General features: G+C 34.2%; 2 protein-coding genes and 1 pseudogene across 2 annotated transcripts; 1 reads left to right on the top strand and 2 right to left on the bottom strand.

The window, feature by feature from the left end:
• Window positions 1-1297: 1297 nt before the first annotated feature.
• Window positions 1298-10651, bottom strand: LOC108466246 (squalene monooxygenase SE1-like; annotated as a pseudogene).
• A 3291-nt stretch (window positions 10652-13942) lies between these two features.
• On the top strand, window positions 13943-16001 carry LOC108466586 (branched-chain-amino-acid aminotransferase 6-like). The gene is made up of 9 exons (XM_017766968.2): window positions 13943-14121; window positions 14206-14383; window positions 14449-14625; window positions 14721-14852; window positions 14925-15014; window positions 15103-15219; window positions 15332-15427; window positions 15503-15615; window positions 15730-16001. The coding sequence occupies exons 1-9, from the start codon at window positions 14087-14089 to the stop codon at window positions 15857-15859; spliced, it is 1068 nt and encodes a 355-aa protein (XP_017622457.1). The 5' UTR covers window positions 13943-14086; the 3' UTR covers window positions 15860-16001.
• Window positions 16002-18534: 2533 nt separating this feature from the next.
• LOC108461398 (receptor-like protein kinase 7) lies at window positions 18535-22442 on the bottom strand. The gene is made up of 2 exons (XM_017761243.2): window positions 19318-22442; window positions 18535-19216 (listed from the first exon to the last, which is right to left on the bottom strand). The coding sequence occupies exons 1-2, from the start codon at window positions 21950-21952 to the stop codon at window positions 18861-18863; spliced, it is 2991 nt and encodes a 996-aa protein (XP_017616732.1). The 5' UTR covers window positions 21953-22442; the 3' UTR covers window positions 18535-18860.
• Window positions 22443-22581: the final 139 nt, after the last annotated feature.

Raw genomic sequence — 22581 nt, 5'->3', positions numbered from 1 at the left:
AGCAAAAATGAAGGACTCAAGCAACAGTAAAGATTCCTAATAATAGTACATCTTCTTGACATAAGTAAAGATAAAAGTAGATATTCTTCAGAGAACTTTAGCTATTGGCATTGGAATAAGGAAATTGTGCACTGTCAAGTGAACTTTCACTGTAATCATCTTTACACATATCCTCATATTCAGACTTATCTTATTGGATCCTTAACTCGTTGAGATTGATTTGATTGCAGTACTAAGGATAGTCTTGAGACTATTCTGATGGATCTATTTCTTTTTTTCCCTTCTTCTTAATTGAAAATCTTAATCGTTATACATAATTACACCAATGTCACTGTTTACGGTGGCTTTTCGTGTCGGTTTTGACACTGGAAAAGAGATTTCCTCATTCTAGTTGACTTCTATGGTTTAGATCTCGCAATAGTCGACTCCAAATCTTCTAAAATAATGATCAAAACTTTAAACTACTCTTTCTACAATAGTTTTTTAAAATATCACCGGCGCCACCTGATATGATGACAACACCTAAAAAATATATTTTTTAAAAAAATTTAATGGTTGTAGTTTTGACGTACCGACACACCAATTTTTTTTTTAATAATTACTTGTTCTAACTAACATACGGGCAGCACCAAAAAAAATTTTAAAAATTTTCCAGTGTTGCTTGACAAATCGGTAACACCCTTTCAAAAAAATTTTCTCCACCATGAATACTAATATTTTTCGCAGGTATTACGAAAAATACATAATGGTGTCGCCTGACACAGTAGCAGCACCAAAAAATTTCTTTTTTTTAAAAAAAAATCAATCATTGACTTATCATTGGGAGGAGATACCACTGGTGTGTTAGGCAGTACCGACGGACATTGTGAATTTTAAATCATTTTCGTATATAATTTTTCACTTGAGTTATTTCCCGAAGATGAGATGAAAAAAGGGAAGAAATTTACCAATTTAACGAAAATGAACCGATGCAATGTGAAAGTAAAGTAAAGTAAATAAATTCAATTAACACAACCACTTAGCTCTCCAAGAAGAACTGATCCTCTACCACCATTGATCATCTCTACCATGGTTAGGTTAGATATTTCTTAATTTTAATTTAATACAGTTGATGGTCTCTTCTTATCTTAGTTACTGACGGGTAAAAGTCATTTATCTATACAACTGTATTGATTTTCAGCATTTAAAATATTATCACTAAAAGTACAATTCCAACTATGCATATTCAATTTTAATGCAAAAACCACATGTTGTAGTTGAAATTTCGTTACATCAACTCATACTGCCTATGTTATTCTCAATCAACTGGGGGAGCTCTGTAATATATTGGCACTATTATAAGGAAAAACATTTTTCGAATTCCTTCAGCCTTGATAATGGGGAAAATGATGACTGTTGCACTCTAAAATACGTTCACAAAACATGTCAGATTTGCCTTTAACCATTTCTAGGTATCAAAATGTCAATAAAATAATGCTTAATTAAAGATAAACACCAAAATCAATCAAGCCCTAGTCCTTATACGTTTGGGGGCTATTTTACACATCTAACCCAAAAAAATTTAATATTTATAAAAATGACCCTAGTTCAAAAATAATTACCAAAATAACCTCAAATGAACAATAAGTTTGTGTTTGGGGAACCAAATGATTGACACCTTGTAACATCCCGAAATAGGGCCTAAACGGAACATTGGTTGTGAAACCACAAATTTGAAGTAGAAAAATTTATTTTATTATTATTTTGAGGTTCATGGTATGATTGCATGATTGTGTGAAAATTTCGTGATGAAATTCTATGCATAAAGTGCTTAAGTTGAGGTTAGGGACTAAATCGAATAATTTGCAAAACTTGCATTCTAGAAGTTTTAAGTATGAAATTGCTTTGGAATATTAATTAGGAGGGTTTAAATAACAATTTGACCAATTTTAAGTTCATGGACAAAAATTAGGACATGAAAAGAATTTTTGAAAGTTTAGTAAGGAGGGGCAATTTGGTCATTTGGATATTAAATGAATTAAAAAGGGAAAAATAACACAAAAATGGTCATCTTCTCAACTAGTTTTTGCCAATTTTTTCTCTCCTCCATAGCTGGGGTTTCTTCAACTTTCAAGCTTCATAGTAAGTGATTCCAAGCCCCGTTTTTAATGATCTTTACGTTTTTGGAGTCCCGGTAACTTGATTAAGCTTATTCTAGTAATAATTCAACCTAGGGTTCATATTTGGAAAAATACCCATAGCTGAAATTTGTGTATTTTGGTGTTTTATGATATAATATGAGGTATTAAATTATGTTAAACAACTTATGCTACTCGGTTTTAAGTGAAAACGAGTAAAAGGGCTTAAATCGGAAAAAAAATACCAATAGTCATAAGTATATGTTAGAGTGTGATTTTGATATTGCCATAGAAGGGAAAAATGATCAGCATGTCATAAAACATAATAAAATAGGATGAAGTTTAATTTACGAGCCTTGGGGCAAAAGTGCAAATATGTGAAATTTTAGGGGTAAAAATATAATTTTTCCAAAGTTTGGGTCAAGGACTTTTTTAATAAATGTGAATATTAAATAAGTTAAATTTGCTATTATAGATCAAGAAGAACGAAATTCGGGAGTAGATCGGGGAAAAGAAAAAGTAAAGGACTAAATTGTAAAGTTTAGTCACATTTTGTATCAAGGTAAGTTACAGTAAATAAATGCAATATTCTTTTATTTTACATTATTATTTTCAATTTCCAGCATTTATATATTTATGTTATGAAAATATTTAAAGTCGAATTTAAGGTGAAGTGACAGAGGAAAAGTGTTAGAAAGCCCCGGTTGAACCCTAGGAATGTTAGGATATTAGGGTTGACAGGACAGAACAGAAATGAGCCATGTAAGTCCTTATTAGAAATATGGCTTTGGAGACAGGATTGAGCCGTGTAAGTGCATATTATATATGGCATTGGAGACAGGAATAATTCATGTAAGTCCATGTCAAAGACATGGCATTGGCAGGATATTGAAAGACAGGAACGACCCTAGTATCCTTAGTATTCCGAGTGGTTCAACGGGTCAGGGTACGAGTTAAATTACAGTGAATTAATAGCAAAGGAAAAGTAGATTATATTTATGAAAAGGAAAGGTTAGGTAAGAAAGAAGGTAAGGGAATAAAGAAGAAGATAGAAATTGAGAAGTAAAGAAATTTATGATGTTAGATGATATTATGCATAATTATCCATTATGTTGAATGTTGTGATTTATTTGCTTGTAAGATTACTAAGCCTAGTGCTTAATCTCTTTATTGTCTTCTTCTTATAGTACTTATCTAGCCATTCGGGGATCGAAGGAAACGTCGGAGGCCGATCACACTATCAAAGAAATAACTCGGTATAATTAGATGTTTTGTTTTGGGTATGGCATGTATAGAAACTTAGCTACTTTTGATATAATATGAACAATGAATGATGTGTAAATACTTGCTAGTGATTAGCTAATAAAATGGCCGATGATATTCATGTTTATTAATATGTATGATTGAATGGTGATTATCACATGAAAATTATGAAAAATGTGAAAGTAACCTAAAAATAGATTCAAGTAACAGAAATGATGTAACTTTGAAAAATAACTAAAAATTGTAGAAACATAGTTTGAAGATGAATGATATATGAAATTAAATCTTATTATGTCTATTTTCTTATGGAATAAGCAAAACAGGTAAAGGTTTTGTATTTTATAAGATATCTGAGTTTTAGTGAAATAGGGCCAGAGCGATTTCTGGATCCCCTGTTCCAACTTTATAAATTCACCATAAATTTTAAAAAAATAATTAGGCGGTTTACTTTATATTCCTAGAATCCTTATTGAATCTAGTTTTAATAGAAACAAACGGTACAGTCATATGAATTTTGTACAGAGAGAAAAGTGGTTTGTAGTAAGTAGAGGCTAGTGTAGTCTAATTCTGAAACAGGAGTAACTTTAACTAATAAACTGTACTAATTGGCTAAGTCAAAAATTCTAGAAAAAAATTACTAGATATATATATGAGTCTAGTTTCAGGAAAAATTTACGGATCTTAATTTCGAGTTTTGAAACTCGAGAAATTAATTTTTAAGCAACCATGGCACAGAAAAATAATTTATTCCAAAAATTAAAATAAGTGGTTTAGAGTTGTTTAAAAGGTAAGATAAGTTTAGTAACACCTCAAGCTTGACTCCGGTGACGGTTTCGGGTGTGGGGGTGTTACACACCTTCTCGTGGTTTGGCCCCATGATTGCCCGATGATTGTATTAGGCTTTAAAAAATTAATTTTTTTGGGACATGAATTACCGGCATTAGGGTTTTTTTTTTAAATTGTATCATATTGGTATACTAAAATACCAGTATTTAAAAAAAATGGTATTGGATATCTAATGGCCGACACTAGAGTCCTTTTGAAAAAAATTCACCTTTTTTGCGTCTCAAGACAATTTTTTTTCTTTAGGACACTGGTGGTCGACACCACCATTTTCGGGTCTCGAAATTTTTTTTTTGTTCTGGGACATTGATGGCTGGTACCACCTTTTTTGAGTCCCGAAATTTTTTTATTTTGGGACACTGTTGACCGGCACAAACTTTATCAGATTAAAAAAATTTGGTTTTGGAACACTGATGGCCGACACCATTTTTATCAGATATATATAGGTGTTTTGTCTTCCATTTGAGTTTTTGTTTGCTTTATTAGTTGAAAATCAAGATTAATAATACCAGTTTTTTTTGTGAAATAAAAATTTTTGTAGATGAGTTCCCAGATTTTGTTTGTTTATGTTCATTTCAATGGAGAAATGATAAATACAACTGAAAAAGGTTATGTCTTTTAAAGTCGGAGAAAAATAGGAATGAGATTCAACAAGTGTGTTTCGCTGGCGGATTTAAAACAAAAAATCAGTACAAAAATAGCTACCCGTTGTGGGAAGCAAATGTTAAGACTTTTTTTTACAAATTTTCGGTTTCAACAGATTTACTCAAGTTCTTGGAAATGAAGCTTGAAGATGATAATGATCTAGGGACAATGATAGCAATTTATTGCCCCCTAAGATGGATAATCCTAGCCCGGTTGAGTTGTTCGTAGAGATAGCTGAACTGGATCCCATTCAAGTTGTAATTCTAGCAAGCCAATGTTATAGTGATCAGTTGCGTTGTGGAGGTTCAATGCCAACTCCAAAAAATCCAAACACCAGTGGATGTTCGTATAATATCCCAAACTCGTGTACTCATCTAAAGATTCATCTAGAGGTGTTGGCCTCCATAAAAGATGGTGATAAAGAGTCTAATAATGGTGATCAGTCCCACCATAATCCTAATGATGATTTCAGTAACACCGATTTGGATGACATCCCTGAAGACATAGACGAGGAAGACCTGGTAGAGGGTGAAAATGTAAACCCTCATTCAACCGGGAACACAGGCCTCGGTATAGCTATAAGGAATAATCCAGGGTCTTTTATGACCAACGTGGATCCTGATGCAGCTCTTGCACGCGAGTTCTTGGAATATACAAATATTGTGTCAACTCATCTACTTGATAAAGAATTCGACAGTGAAGAGTTGTTCGAAGGACAACAATTTAATAACAAGAAAGGTTGTTTACATGCAATAAAAAAAATTAGCTTGAAGTTAGGTATAGAGTATAAAGTAACAAAGTCGACGCAGTTTTTGTAAGTCAGGGAATGTTGGAAAGCCTCAAGTGGGTCTAACTAGCATGTTCGAGCCGCGTTAATATAGCGAACACAAATGTGGATGATAAGGAAAATAGAAAGTCCACACACATGCACGTCTGCTCATATGTCGCAAGACCATCATCAAAAGTTAGATGCAAAAACCATATGCAATTGCATCATCCTTTTAGTGAAAGACTCACCCACCATTCAGGTGTTGGTCCTTATTGTGGACATGTAAGCTCGATTCAAGTACAAAGTACTGTACCGGAAGGTATAATGGATGAAGCAAATAGTGATGTGAGAGTTGTATAGTGACTGGGATGCGTCATACAATAAGCTTCAAAGATGGGTAGTCGTGATGCAAGAGTATGTGCCTAGCACAGTAACTGATTTGAAAACACTGCCTCCTGAGACAATGATTGATTTGTAAACACTGTTGTATAAAGGCCTGGATAGGGAGATACAACCGGGGAAATGAGTTTTTCACTGATTTTTTTAGACGTTCAAGCCATGTGTTAGGGCCTTCCCCCACTGCAAGCTGATGGTGTAGGTGGACAAAACCTAGTTGTACAAAAAATTCACGCAAATTCTCCTTATTGTTGTTGTACAAGACGACAACCAAAATGTACTTATGACCGCATTTTCCATCGTGGAGCATGAGTGCTTCGAGTCTTGGGAATTTTTCTTTAAAAATCTGCAGAGGCACGTTGTCAGAGAAGACAACATTTGCCTAATATCAGATAGATCGAAGGGACTACTTGTTGCGATAAGGCGATCGGGGGTTCCGTGGAGGTTTGTTTATTACATCTGGCACATTGCAGCAAACTTCGACAAAGATTATAAAATAAATAATGGAAAAAAGAACTCGTGAACATGGGTAAAAAATATCGTTTGTATTTATTTAAAAAATTCCTCTTCAAATTTTATTATCATGTAAGTTTTTAAAATACTTCCAAATTGCAAATGTAGCTCATAAGTTAGAACCGCGAAGATTCAGGCAAAGGTTCGCGAGTCTTGAATCTCAGATGTTATCTTTACCAACTAACCTTCGGACATAATTAGGTAGCATGGAGAACTGGCAGTGGACTTAAAGTTACAATGAGGGGTTTCGGTATGGCCAAATGACGACCAACCTAGTAGAGGCGATTCACTCTATCTTGAGGCGTACACGTCATTTGCCAATTTCTGCTGTTTTCTCGGTAACATTCTATAGGTTGGCCACATTGATTCTTAGGATAGGGTTGAGACAAGCTAAGCAGATCGAGGCCAGAACGTGTACGTTGAGACTGTCTAAAAGGCCATGGCGGTAAACAAATCGAAAGGCGCAAGCGATAAACGCAGAATTGTATTCGCATGACTTAGAGACTTTTCGGGTTCAAGAATACATCGACCGCCATTCAGGGCTTCCGCCTAGGTCGTACGCAGTTGATTTGCGAAATAGGCATTCCGAGTGCAGGATATTTCAAACTCTCTGATATCCGTGTGTGCATGCTCATGCAGCGTGTGCAAAAGCAAACTTAAATGTTGAACAATTCATAGACGATATCTACACGTTGCAACGCACATTGCATATTTGGGGAAACAAATTTCCTATAATTCCCGATGTCTCAAACTGGGAAGTTCCAACGCCTACTTTTCGATATGGTGACTGACTATAGTCTTTGTAAACATCCCAAAGGTTGATCACAATCGACGAGAATTCGAAATGAGATGGACGTCAGAGAGATAGGCGAACCCAAACTGTGCATCATGTGCCAAACATCCGGACACAACTGATCAAGTTGCCCACATTGTGTCTATGTTTTCGGTCAATCGTCTCGTAATGCCGGACTCGAAGATAACGAATGATATATTATTGAGCACATGTTCTTATAAAAACATTGTAAAAATATTTAAATTATACAAATGACATACATTATTCAAATTATACAATTGATTAAATATAATAATTAATACATATTTTTCTTAAAAAATAATATACAAATAATACAATCTACATACATATTTAATTTTAAACACGTTAAATATATTAATTCAACTGAAATTCAAATAAAGTAAAAAGTGAAATGAAAATGAAATTAAAATTGGGAAGGAAATGAAAAAAATTGAAAATATATTTAAAAAGATATATGAGTAAAATTTAAAAAGAAATTGAACTTTTTATCGAAATAAAGTTGAAATGAGAAATTAAAATTGGAATGAAATAAAATTGAAATTTAATAGAAATTAAAATGTACATATAATTAAAGAAGGAAAAAATTTATTTCAATTTACAGGCTTACAAAAATAGCCTTTGAATGGCTGGTACTAAGGTCAAGGCCCGCTTACCAAGGCCTGAATTGACATGACATGAGAAAAAGGGAAAAAATTGGGACCCGAAAAAGGTGATGTTGGCCATCAATGTCCCAGAACAAAAAAAAATTTCAAGACCCGAAAAAGGTGGTGCCGGCCATTAATGTTCCAAAAGAAAAAAAAGTTGTCTTGGGAGACATGAAAAGGTGCTGGTGCCGGCCATCTATTGGCCAACACCCAAAAAAAAAAAATTATTTAAAAGGACTTGCTATTAGATGGCCATAACCTAAAATTTTTTTCAAATACTGGTATTTTAGTATATGATACGGTTTAAAAAAATACCTTGATGCCTGCCATTCATGTCTCAAAATAAAAAAATATATTTTGAAAGCCTGACACAATCATCAAGTAATTATGGGGCTAAAATACGAGGGGTGCTGGCCATTGGGTTTTCAAAACCGAAACTTACTATTGTAAATGTTTTAAATCAGGATCGTTTTTGTAAATATTAATTTTTGGGGGTTAGGTTAATAAAATAGCCATGTTTGGGATAAGGAAATGGAAGTAACAATCGTCCAACACCATATATTGCCACTGCAAATAAATGCAGTACGAGGCTTATCGGGCGAGGGTTAAGACCGGAAAGTAGAGATATCGGTCCATTTGAAAAGATTCCCCCAAGGCTCAAATAGTCGAAACATGCTTGCCGCATTTCCTTCCTTGCTGGATCAGGGGAAGCACTGAACACTTTGTATAGTGCACCAGCCAATATGTTTATTGTAGATACCACTGTCTGCATATCACAACGGAGAAAAACCAAAAGCCCTCTAGTCATTATTTCCTTGTTAATATCAATGTTATTTGTCCATCAACATTTGAACACTGCATTTGAACCTTACCTTCCTCAAGGTGTAAAACGATTCTAGATATACACAAAGAGCGGATGCATCGTGTAGATCGTACAGGGGCCTTAGAAGATCCCTTAGTACAACAATATCAAATAATGCAATTGTCATTTCCCCTCTAATTAAAGGGTGTCACATATCGAATGCATCACCCATTAAAAGTGCACCAAGAGTTGGGTCTGGAGCTACATGCATGCTTCTATTCGACATGGTTCTTATGTTCCCCTTATCGATTGTCGAGATAAAGGGGGCCTTCACTTCAGCAGGAATATGATAATCCATAATCGATTTGGTTATGAGTTAACAAGTTATCTTTTTCTTTGAGTTGGTTTTCCATCACTATAAGAGTAAAAATAAATATAAAAAGCACATGTGGGGCAACCACAGTTTTAAAGTAAAGGGCCATTTCGTCGTTGGAGAGTGAAGGTACTTTTTGACCAGGTATATCAACCAAGCAACGAATCTCAGTGCTGCTAATAGGATAAAACAATATAGGTGAAGGATATGCCAATATGACATGTCCATGATTTGCATACGGAAGCTCACAGTTCTCTAGAACCAAACTGACAAAATAAGAGGGGACATTAACCTGCATAACCAAACCCAAAAAAGAAAATAAATATCTTCTTGTTGTCTTCAAATGCAAAATAAAAAAAATGAACATGCTTAGAAAAGCTTGATTAACTCTAGTAAATGTTCAATAACCTTTAACCTTAGGGTCACAAAAAGAGCGTCGCAGATTCAAGAAAGAACTGTCGCATACAATAGTAAGGGGAGCATAGGTCTTGACTCTTGACCACCCTTAGTTTTGTACTGAACTCCTTTGATAGTCCTATTTTCTTCAATGAGAGATGTCACTGTTCCTTGTTCAATACTTACACTGCATTATTGTAAAGGAAGAGAATTAAACTAAACTTTCTTTGATGGTTATGAAAACAAGCTAATAAAGTAGAGAAATGTTGAATTGTTCGTTGATGGTTAAATTTATGATTGGAAAAAATAATTACTTGGGAAGAGAAGCAGCTTTGTGATGCATCCTTTGTATGAAACGTCCATTATGAAAGCTCCTTCCAGCTACATCAGATTGAAAGTGTTTAAGGGTATAAAACAACCTGGTGTTCTTCTCATTCTTGTATAGAACATAACTAAAGACTCGTTGAGCATCAATCTCATAGACACAATCTGAAGTGAGAATCAAGTTTAGAAAGGGTATAAAAAATATAGGGGAAGAAGAAAGAAAAGTGACTAAAATAGGTTCCTGCATGCCTTGAAGACCTAGTTCAAGTAACTTGAGGTAGCCCTATGGTTGCAAAAGTTCACCAACAATTTTGTCAGGCTGGTTTGGATCTCTCTCGATCACACGCACTCGCCGTCCTTCCTGAAATGTGTAAGCTCGTAATACAATTAATCAAATATTAGTTAGATTTTGAATATAATTGAAGAAAAATGTAGTTGGATTGGGACCTTTCTAAGTATATAAGCAAGAGCAGAACCAGCAACACCAACACCAACTATGATTACCTCTGTAGCATTCCTTCTATCAACCTTCCCATTCCTTGTTTTGTTTAAGCAATATTCCCCTTGAAGCACTATTGAAGCGTTTGTGTTTTTAAAAAATCTTGTTAATAAAGTATTGTACAAGAAAAGAAGCCACATTAGAGAAGCTATCACTCCTTCAACCATAAAATTAAAAGCCATAATACGAAGAACAAAAAATGGGAAAACAATGTATTAGCAACTGCCCATATCTTTGAAAAGTCAAAGATATAAGTGTCAGAAAGTTGGAACCGAAAATAAGAGTATTTATGGCAACACAATGAATATTGGTATAGAAGAACAAAGGAGGAGGATGACAACTTTAATGACCTTGTCGTTTCTAATTGATGTTTTACGTGTAATTTTAGCAGGCGTTGCTGCCCTCTTAGACACGGTATGGCACTGGCAGGTGGCAAATGTGACTATATAAGGTAAGTTATAAAATTTAATATTATAATAATTAATTGATTCTATTGGTTTGCTAGTTTGAGATGGTCTTTTATGATCATGATTGAAAAAACTATTTTTCTGTTTTTTTTTTTTTTGCTATTTTCTTGTTATTTTTCTCACTATTTTGCTACCATTTCACAATTATGTTGCTACTATTTTATTGGTTAATATTTAGACATTATATAAATATTATTTTATTGTTAATTTTGTTAATATTTTAGAGGCATTTCACATTTGCTTGTTAAGTTGCATTTATCTTAGTGTTATTTAAGTATACATATATTTTTTTAATTCAGTTTGTTGAGAAACATTTATTTTAATATTTTTAGTATTTTTGATGTATTATATTTTTTTAAAATATATATAAAAAAATTAATACGGACAGGCTAGGTCGGGCCCGAGTTTTAGCATTTTTATTCGAGCCGAGCTTGGGCAAAATTTTAGTCCCATTTTTCAAGCCGGGCCTAGCAAACGGGCCTAAATTTTTGTTGGGCCCGGCCTGGCCCGACCCATGGACATCTCTAATCTATAATAACATTTATAAAACAACTAGCCTTTTCCTTATTTTTGGGTAAACTATCAAAATAGTCAATTTTGTTTGTCTTAAGTTACATTTTAGTCACTGAGCGTTAATTGTCGTTAATGGTGTAACAGTACACTAACATGACACGTTAAATCATCATTTCAAATGAAAATTTGAGATTAAATTATACAATTGGTCACCATATTTTTTTGTTTTGAACAATTCAATATTTTCTTTTATGTTCTTTGAACTTTCCTTTTTTTTATCTTCCATTTTTTTCTCCTTCTATTTTCCTCCCTTCTCTATTTCTTTTAACGTAGTTTTTTTTATATTTTTCATTTGAAAAATTAGCCTCTATAATTTTGTTTTTTGAAAAATTTAATTTGTTTTCTTATTTTCCTTTTCTTCTTCCCATTTATTTTTCTCTCTTCTCATTTTATTCACTACAGAAACATGATATTTGTCTACCAAATAAACTGAGTCCTTGTTTCTTTCATATGATTCCTAAATTGAATTTCACTAAAATTAAATATCAATCATTCTTAATCAAATCTAGATTTGAATATAACCTAATTTTGAAACTAAAATTGGATCTAATTAATCTATATAAAAACCATATCCTCAATCAAATCTAAACATAATTTGAATTCTTTATATTCTAACTTTTATAGAATTGTGTAGGTTATTCATTTCCTTTTCTTTTATTTTTTGACGAATAAAGCTAAGTAAATGATAAAATTGATCTAAACCTTCTTGGATATTCCCAAGCAAGCTTGATTTGAAGCCAAGCATGGATGAACCAAAGAGAGAAAAGGAGCATGGAACCAAACTGGTTTGAGTAAAGTTGATAGTAAGTTTTGTATGGTGGTCATTTTAGTAATTGAGAGTGTAGAGCTAGTTTCAAAAATCCGTGAAACAACGTAGTTTCGAGAGGGTGAGAATGTTGTAGGTAAGATAGATAAAGTAGTCGTGGGGGTTGATTAGGAGGTTAAGGAAACTGGCTCAGGAAACTTTGTTAAGGGTGGACTGTCATAAGTCATAATTGGCGAGGTTTTCAAATAAGGCGAGCTTGTGGATTAGTTCATTGAGAGATCTAAATTGGTTCATTAAAGCAATGATGGATAATAAGGGTTTGTAATTGTGGGGTGATAATATGTGAAATAAGTTTTATTTTGGTTTCAGCTTTTGCCTTTTCTTTTTTCATAAACATAAAAGAAATTTTAGCAAATGAAAAATATAGAAAAACTACAATAAAAGAGATGGTGAAGGTGGGAAAACAGAGGGAAAAACATAAGAGAATGGAAAATAATATGGGAACCTTTGTTCCCCCTTCTTTCACACTGCATTCAAAACCAAAACAATAATTAATTAAGTTTGCTTGTAACATATCATAAACGAAGTTCAAGGTTTCCAAAATCGAATCGATCAGGACATTGGTTCCCAATTCAATCGGTTAGATCAGTCAGACCAATTCGGTTATAGAAATTATTAAAAACAATTTGATTCGAACGATTCACGATTCAACTAGTCTAACCCCTTATTCCAAATCAGTACCACGGATAGTTCTCGATCTAGTCGATCTGACCAACTAATCTGATTCTGAAAACAGTAACTAAACTTCATGCATTTAATTTAATAAAATATAAATATTCAAGATTTTCATTTATACCATAGGTTCCACAATTTTAATTTATAAATCATTGACTTTAAATTTATACCTAGTTAAGTCTACTTATTTAAATACAAATCAAATTATATGATTTTAATATCTATACAGTAAATAATATGATAAAGTTGAGAGTTTTTTTTAATATTTTAACTTAAAAATTATGAATATATAAAATGAAAAGTTACATTTTATATTTTCGACATGATTAAAAAAACTCTTTGAAAGAATATACGCAATCTGTTTTATCCTAAATTGTTCATAAGAAATTGGAAAAGACATTTTTTTCATTCAAAATCAAGGTTTTCAAAATCCAATCAAGCCACTAGCTTGGTAATCAATTGGTTCAACCGTCCAATCAACCCATTTATTTTTCTAACCAATTCATCTAATGCTTTTCTCCAAATAAGTATCTGATCATATTCAAAATTCTCCTAAATAATTAAATTTTAAATTTTTTTTAAAATTAAAATTACTAGTCGATTGAGTTTTAACTCGATTGGCATAGACATTGTTGCCAATGTAAGGAAAATGGACTCGAATGCGTTGAAATATATTATCCTCCTATTTATAAAATTGTTAAAAATAGCTAAAATTAATTAAAATCTATATTTAATTTTGAATTATCAAAATAATGCTTGACTTTAAAATATCTTAAATCTCAAATTTGGAAATAATAGATTTAATAAATCATAAAATTTGAAATCCGACTTCGAGCAGTCAATTGTTCCTTAATTTCCAATATAAAATACAAAAAAATTGGGATTTGATTAGTAGTTTAGAGTAGGTAGGCCTGTAGGTAGTCCTTTTCAAACCCCCCAAAAAAGACCCCACCCCACCTAAACCTTAGGGATATTCTGGTGGGATTTATCAAGCTATTAATTAATTAATCACAAGTTGAACATGTACTACTGAAAACCGTATTCCTTCTGTTTTAATCTTAAAAGTTTGACTTGCACAGTAAGTAAACAAAACCCACTTTGGTTTCTCCTTTCCATTTTCCTTTCCTCAACAAAATTAACATTTCTAATGACTTCTTTATCTAAACAAGAGCAGGTGGAATGGTAAGATTAAATTTGCCTATATACATCAATTTGTTTTTCTTTTTTAATGATTTTGTGAACATAAACCCTTTGGTGTTACAACAGGGAGAAGGCAGAATATGCGAATGTGAATTGGGATGAACTTGGATTTGCTCTAACTAAGACTGATTATATGTACGTTATGAAATTCACTGAAGAGGAACAAATGTTTTGCAACGGAACCTTAATTCGCTTTGGCAACATTCAGATGTGCCCTTCATCTGGAATATTAAACTATGGCCAGGTGACAACTCATTATCACTACTCTTATGTTATCCGTATCAGAAATGAAACAAATGGTAGCAACAGGGGTTATTCGAGGGGCTAAAGGCGTATAGGAAGGAAGACGAGGGGATTCTGCTCTTCCGACCCGAAGAGAACGCTCTGAGGATGAAGGTGGGTGCGGATCGAATGTGCATGCCATCACCAACCGTTGACCAATTCATAGATGCTGTCAAAAAGACTGTGCTGGCCAACAAGAGATGGGTATTCAACTTGAGACTCTACACTCTACCAGAAAATAATTACTTCTTCTTGCCAAAGAATTTGTATAGTAAGTTAATAATATTTATGTGATACAGGTACCTCCTCATGGGAGAGGATCATTATATATTAGGCCTTTGCTTATGGGAACTGGTCGAAATCTGGAAGTGAAACCCTCATCAGAGTACACGTTCTTAGTGTATGCTTCCCCAGTGGGCAATGGTCTCAAGGTATGCTGCTGTCTGATGCTTCATTAAAAGTCAAGCATGTGTGGGAGTTAAGTAATACTTTGATTCTTGAAGGGTGTTCTGAACTTGATGGTTGAAGATAATGTCCATAGAGCTACTCCTGGTGGTACCGGAGGCATTAAAGCTGTCACGAATTACTCGCCCGTAAGAACTGGTTTTGCTGTTTCATTTCTTTTTGGTGCATGATTGTGTTATGTTGGTTTTGTTGACTATGTTTTGATTGTGCAAGCAGATTTACAAGCCATTAACTGAAGCAAAAGCTAAAGGGTTCTCAGATCTCTTATATCTGGATGCATTGACTGGAAGCAACATTGAGGAATGTTCTGGTTGCAATATCTTCATTCTCAAGGTAAAACTGATGAGACTGTTGGAGTAGTTTGTAGGGTGGATAGTAAAGGACATGAGAAAAATTGCTAAAAAAGAAGCAGCATACTAACAGTCATATGTGTATTCAAATACAGGGAAATGTTATCTCAACTCCAGCAACTCATGGGACAATTCTCCCAGGTATCACAAGAAAAAGCATCATGGAAATTGCATCTGGTTTTGGATACCAGGTAACTCATCAGAAATAACTATGTGTATGTATTCTTGTGCCTAGTAACCCTGGAGTCCGGATCTCTGGTTATCAGGTTGAGGAACGAGCTATTCCGATCAAGGAGGTGTTTGATGCGGAAGAAGTCTTTTGCACAGGAACAGCTATGATTGTGAAGTCTGTTGCAAGTATAACCTACCAGGGCAAAAGGTAAGGATAATAATATCTTAGAATAATTTATTTGCTCAAATTTGTCAAAAGGATGATTGGCTGCAAATGTTTCAGTTAAATTATCAGTTTTTCTTATCGGTCATATTAATGCAGGATCGAATACAAACTGGGGGCAGAAACACTGGCTCAGAAATTGCATGCAACACTAACAGGGATTCAAACTGGTGTGATCGAGGACAAGCTGGGATGGACCATGGTCATCGATGGACCTCCTTTTTTATGATGTAATATTGACATTTCGCATTGGAAATTGCCATTTTCGTTTCGGTTTTCTTTAGTTTCAATCAAAGGAAATATTGTTTACTTTCAGGCGCTCTGTGAAAGCCGAAGAATAATAATAGCTTAAAATATTTCCATTGAGACAATCCAATCTTAAAGCTTTGATTTAACAGACGCCTTTCTTTATATAGACCCAATTGGAGGAAAATGTGATTCTTGTCATCCGTATTCCTTTTCTAGAGGAGGATGACAAATCAGATTTTTCTTTTAGATTGGGTTCAAGTTTTTCTTAGCTCCTTCTCATTAATGGGCTCCTGACTATATGAAGGAGTGCGATTCATTCGATAAATTCCTACCTCTCTATCTATCTCCGAGATGTTTGGATTTTTCAAAACTCTATGAACACGTTGAAGAAAAATGCTCTGTTCGTTCTGTTTGAAAAAAGGAAGGATCCCGAAAAATCAATTTTTTTTTAGTTGTTGAATCTCTCTTTGATTGATCAATGTGTCATATTCCGAATCCTCATTACGAATGGAATCAAAACGATCTCTGGATTGATCAGAAGATCTTTTCAATCGGTGAGAATCTATTACTTGAACAAAACTAGATCTTGGCAAATTACCCATTTCGTTACTTTTGCATTGGACGTTCCAAAAATGGGTACTATTGGTCGGGTTAATTCAATAATAGATGTCTGGTGGAAAGAAAAGAGTGCATGATCCCGCAAATTACTTGTAAATAAATTTTTAAAATCATATTATAGAACTATAGCGTTTCATGATTCATATGGTACATCGACTTTAATTCTCTATTAACCAATAATCTGGGACCATTAACATGGTTAAAGCCAAACCCATTTGAAGTTTAGATGCAGCAGGGAAATAAACAATTCGCACGCACCCCTTTCTAAAAAAGGTAAATAAAATATATTAACAATTAATTATAAAAAATTACTTTTTATATTTTTATTAAAATATCATAATATTAATTAATTTAAACATTATTTAAATATATATTTTTATTTTATAATATCATATTTAAAATAAATATTTTATTTCTTAAAATATTTTCTAACGACAATATTAAACATTTAAATTTTAAACAAACTTTTAAAATTACTTTTTGCATCACTTTTTAAAACATTTCTTAAAAATAATGTTAAACAAACCCTAAGTCTTTCACTACCCACCACGCAAGATTAGCTACTTTGATTAGTACAAGCCAACGATACTCAAAACAGATGGAAATATTGAAATTATAAACAAAACAAAATTTAAACTATTTCATAATAATTTAAGTTTTATTTAATAAATTAAATATTAAATATTAAGTTTAAATTATAAAATCTAATCTCTATATTACTTAAAAATATAATTAGACTTTATATATATAAATTTTAAATATTGAAAAGTATGTTTTGAATTTTATCATACTTATGGTTGAAGGTGAAGGGCAAATTTGTTAACATATGTTGACAATTGATTTTATCATAACTCGAACACTAAACTAATGAGAAAAATTAATAAAAAGCCAAACATCTATCAAACTAAAAAGTACGACGATAAATCTATTCCTAAAAACAACAAAAGCAAAACTAATACTTGTAAAATAAAAACTTATTAAATAAAGGAAAACAACACAATACATATAAACCTTAATTATTTATAAGCCCTAACATTTACAAATGTATTAATTCTTGAGTAAACTATACTCAAATCTCAAGGTTATAAAACTATTAGTAAGTTTACATCTTAGTCACTTAACTTCAAAAAGTTGCAAAATGATCATTGAACTATTTGAAAATTTTCATTTAAGTTATTGGATTATTAAAATCGTTGTTCTATGCCATTCTCTGTTCGCATTATCGACAACAATCGAGAGCTCTCATTCTCAATCTCTTTTATAGTTTAGTTTTTTCATAAAACATTTTGAAGTCACAAATCTATAAACTAAAATCTAAATTTTCAAAAAACATTTTGAAGTCACAAATCTATAAACTAAAATCCAAACATCTTTCTTCTCCGATCCCCAACATTGACTATGAGATTGACTTGGAACTCAAGTACGTGCTTTTACTTGTCAATAGATACTGATCTACTATATTGATAATTAAACCGTTGCTTGAAGTTCGCTTGTCAAGGTTTTTTTTTAAAAAAAAAAATTAGTAACCCAATGACTTAAATAAAAACTTTTAAATATTTCAATAATCATTTTATTAAGTGACCAAAACATAAACCTACGAGAGAGTGTAGTTTACCCTTAATTCATTTACTACAAAGAAAGAAATATCTTTTATTTGTGGTCCTCTTTCTTATGTTGTAATAATAAGATGATCTAGTTGTTCCAGCATTCTATTGACGGGGTATTGTTAAAAACTGAAGGAAGAAAGAGAAGTTGAGATCCATACAAGATGAATAATGATCCAAAGCCATGGACTTTAATGCTTTTCTTTTTATATAAATGGATGGAAAAAGGAAAATTTTGACTTTACTCAAAACTGTGTGCTACTGCTATCTATGGAACTCACATTTTGATTCGAAGAGGTGTCTTCATTATTCATGGCTGAGTTTGAAGTTTGAATCCACGACATGTGAACTTTGGGCCCCCTTCATTACATCTTTTTTTTTCTAGGCATTAGGCAGGGGAATCGAACTGACATCATCATCATCCATTCTAGCATTTGGTCCCAGAAACATAGCATTTCTTTTATACATAACTGCACCCTTGATTACATTATTTTCTTGAGACAAAACTGCTGCAAATATATTACAAGAAAAGAAAAAGCTTCTACACTACATATTTTGATTTATCACCTGCTGTTGCTAAACTAGCTATCTGCTGCAATTTCGGAACTTGAAACTCCAAACTAACTTTGCTATATTTAATAAGCTGGAAAAAAAAAAAAACAGCTTCCCAGTGCTTGGTGCTCACTCAGGTTTCCAAATTCCATGGAAGATCAATCTTGTATCATTTCTTGCCACTCTTGCTCCATTCCTCAGTGGAGGCTACTTTTCACCTTTTTCATGAACAATAATATCAGTAAGTTTACAAGGTTCAGCCTCCTCCAGCATTTGAACTACCTTTCTCATGCTAGGTCTAAGTGCCGGAATCTTTGCCGTGCAGTGGACTGCGATTCTCAACACCTTGATGGCATCTTCCTTTGATGCCATTGAGATTTTAGGGTCCACCGCCTCGACCAATGTTTCTTTGGTCTTCAGTTTATTGTAGATCCAATAAACTATGTCCTTGTTCTCTCCAAATTCAGGTTCAACCGGCCTTTTTCCTGTGACCAACTCCATCAACACAACTCCAAAGCTGTAAACATCGCTCTTCTCATTGATCTTGCATGTGTATGCATACTCTGCCAGAAAATTATGCAGCAGTAGATGTTAAGTAAGGCGCTTCAATCAACCGTTTGAACAAATAATATTGAACAGAACAAAACATGAATAAGGAACTTACCAGGAGCCATGTAACCGTGAGTTCCAGCTATAACATGAGTCCAATCCCCTCCACTGCCATTCTGCACAATCTTTGCAAGTCCAAAATCAGCGATCCTTGGCTTCCACTCTTCATCTAACAAAATATTGCTCGACTTCACATCACGGTGTATAACCGGCCTATCACATCCATGATGCAAATACTCTAACCCTTTAGCGGCTCCTATTGCAATGGCATATCTCATCTCCCAGTCCAGCTCCATCTTGTGACATGAGTGCAGCCTGTCCCACAAGCTCCCATTAGGTAGATACTCATAAACCAGTAGATTGCTATCCTCACTTGTGATACTACAGTACAGCTTCACCACATTCACATGCCGAATGGCACTCAATGCCGCCACCTCTGCGTCATATTCTAGTGACCCAGAGTTCCTTGAGTTCCTTTGTGTTAGCATAGCTGTACTGCTATGGTAGTTTTTACGGTTGCCAGAATCTGAGATCCAAATATGCTTCACAGCCAGTTCTTTTCCATCTTCCAGTTCAACTTTATAGACATTTCCTGATCCCCCTTTACCTATCAAATTCTCCGATTTGATCGCATCAATGATATCCTTTTCAGTGAAACTTAGCATGCGATATGATTTCATGTTCCAAGAACCCTGCTTCAATGGATGATCAAGGTTACTCTTCCTTACCTTAATAAACATGTAACATCCTAATGATACAAGCAGGACTAATGCTCCAGCTATGAAACAGGATAAAAATGTTCGAAGATGACTCGATGTACCAGGACTTGATGAACATGGCTGAAAGTCATCAAGATCCGAGCTGCATAGGCCTGGATTCCCCTTGAAGCAATCTTTAAAAGCCTGAATAGATAAAGATTTAGGTATAGGACCAACTAACCGGTTGTTGGACAAGTCAAGAAGGCTTAATATTGAAGGTGACAGTGTAGTTGGAATGTGACCGGAAAGTTTGTTTTCGGATAAATTCAAGGAGTTTAGATTACGTAAAGATCCAATGCTCTCAGGAATTTTCCCGGAAAGTGAATTACCAGCAAGGTTTACGTCATTGAGAGAAACACATGAGCCTAACGAATCTGGTATTACACCAGAAAACATGTTTCCATTCAAATAAAAGCTGCCTAGGCGTTTTAGTTCTCCAATAGTTGCTGGAATTTGGCCAGAAAATTTATTTGAAGTAAGCTGAATTGAGACTAATGATGTAGCTTGAGAGATTGAAGCAGGCAATTCACCTGAAAACTGATTATTGGCCAAGAACAGTTGTGCAAGAGACTTAGCATTACCAACATCACCTGCCAGTGGACCTTCGAACCGATTCATTGTAAGATCAATAATCAAGAGATTCGGCAAACTCCATATTCCAGCAGGGACCGTACCGGATAGCGAATTGTTGTTCACTCGTAAACGAACCAACGACTTACAGTTTGCGTAGCTTTCCGGGAGAGTGCCGGTGAAGTTGTTCTGCAGCAGAAGAAGATCAACCATTTTGCCATTCTTGCACATATCTGGTGGTATAGGACCTGTAAAGAAATTCTCCGAAACATCTATGAAATTGAGATCCGACCATGACCCAATTTTTGGGGGAAGCTGACCCGTAAGCTTGTTTCTGTAAAGTGATAGTCCTTCCAGGTGCTTGAATTCACCAAACTCCACTGGAACCTCTCCTGAAAATTGGTTTTCAAGGAGCTGCAACGAAACAAGGTTCTTCAAGGACCGCAACTCCGATAGGTCGCCTTCCAGTCTATTCATCGACGCATCGAAGTACTTAAGATTCGTGAGGTTTCCGAATCCAACAGGAATCTTTCCAGACAATGAGTTGTTGTAAAGCTCAAGTTGCCACAGTTGGTTGAGTTTCAAAATTCCGGCAGGGATCGGACCCGACAAGCTGTTATCAGAGAGTTCAAGATTTTGTAACAGACTCAGATTCTGAATTCCCTGAGGAATCTGTCCTGCGATGCTGCAATTCGTAAGATAAAGCCAATACAATTTCTCAAGCTTCAGTACCTCCACTGGAAATGGAGTTGCAGCAAAGGGATTATCACCAAGGCTTAAGAAAGTCAATTCCGTGAGATTTTCAAGTGATTTCCAGGGGAAAATCCCGGAAAATCCACTGTTGTTCAAATTCAAGAACTTCAATCCATTTAAAGAAGACAAGTCAGGCACTTCTCCGGAAAAAGCATTGCACCCCAAATCCAAGTACTGTAGGCCAGAACATTTCTTCAGGTCCTCGGAAATCTTGCCATGAAAAGAATTGTTCCCAACATCAATCTTCTCCAATGCCTGCAACTCACAGATCGAATCAAAAGGAAGATACCCAACAATTTGTTGTTGGGGAAGATTGATTTCGGTGACGAATCCGTTGGAATTGCAAACAACTCCGCTGAAGTTACATGCAGACTTCCCCTGTGTCCATGAACTGAATACATTAGAATCGGACCTTTCTACTGCGGACTTAAACTTGAGCAATATCTCCACTTCATCAGACTTTACAGAAGAAATAACAAAGATGAATAAGAAAAAGATAAACACAGGAGGCGGCCATTGATGGGAGTTTCGCCGGACCGACATGGCGGAGTAGTGATTATTGACTAGGAAGACAAGTGTTGAAAATGGAAACGCTATAGAAAGTGGCATATAACACCAGGGCGGCTTTATTTGTTTGAAAATTTGAGCTCAATTCACGTGTACAGATACGGATATACCAGTTGGTTAGCCATTTACATGAAATTAGGATACGTAAGCTGAAGGAGAAAAAAATGGAAAATACATACAAAAGCAGTTAGGTACTCATTATACTGCCATATAATCAAGATTTGCACCACGTTTGGTAGGGAAAGGAAAAAAAAATGGGTTTAATCTTAGAATAAAAAACAATAATGAAATGAAGTTGTTGGTCAACAATTCACACTTTTAAAGGGACCGAATCCGAAATGGGCCATGCTCCAGCACTGACATTCACGAAATTGCGTGTCCATTTCCCATCGCATGTACAGTAGACTTGTGATATTATATATATCTGTATGTTTTTGTATTCTTTCAGGTATTGTCGACTGGGAATAACCACATAGAGAATTAAATATCCATCACTAGTCGGCTAATGTGAACCTGATCTGGTTGGTTGAGTATGCGATTAGACATTAAATTATAGGAATGTGTTTATTTTTATTTTAAGTTATTAGATGTAATAAATATCTTCAATATTAATTATTAGATTGATTTGATTTTAAAATATTTATATACCGTAATAAGAATTATTACTTAAA

The sequence above is a fragment of the Gossypium arboreum genome, chromosome 2 (genome assembly GCF_025698485.1).
Source record: "Gossypium arboreum isolate Shixiya-1 chromosome 2, ASM2569848v2, whole genome shotgun sequence".
Lineage (NCBI taxonomy): Eukaryota > Viridiplantae > Streptophyta > Magnoliopsida > Malvales > Malvaceae > Gossypium > Gossypium arboreum.
This window is presented reverse-complemented; position numbering and strand designations above follow the sequence as displayed.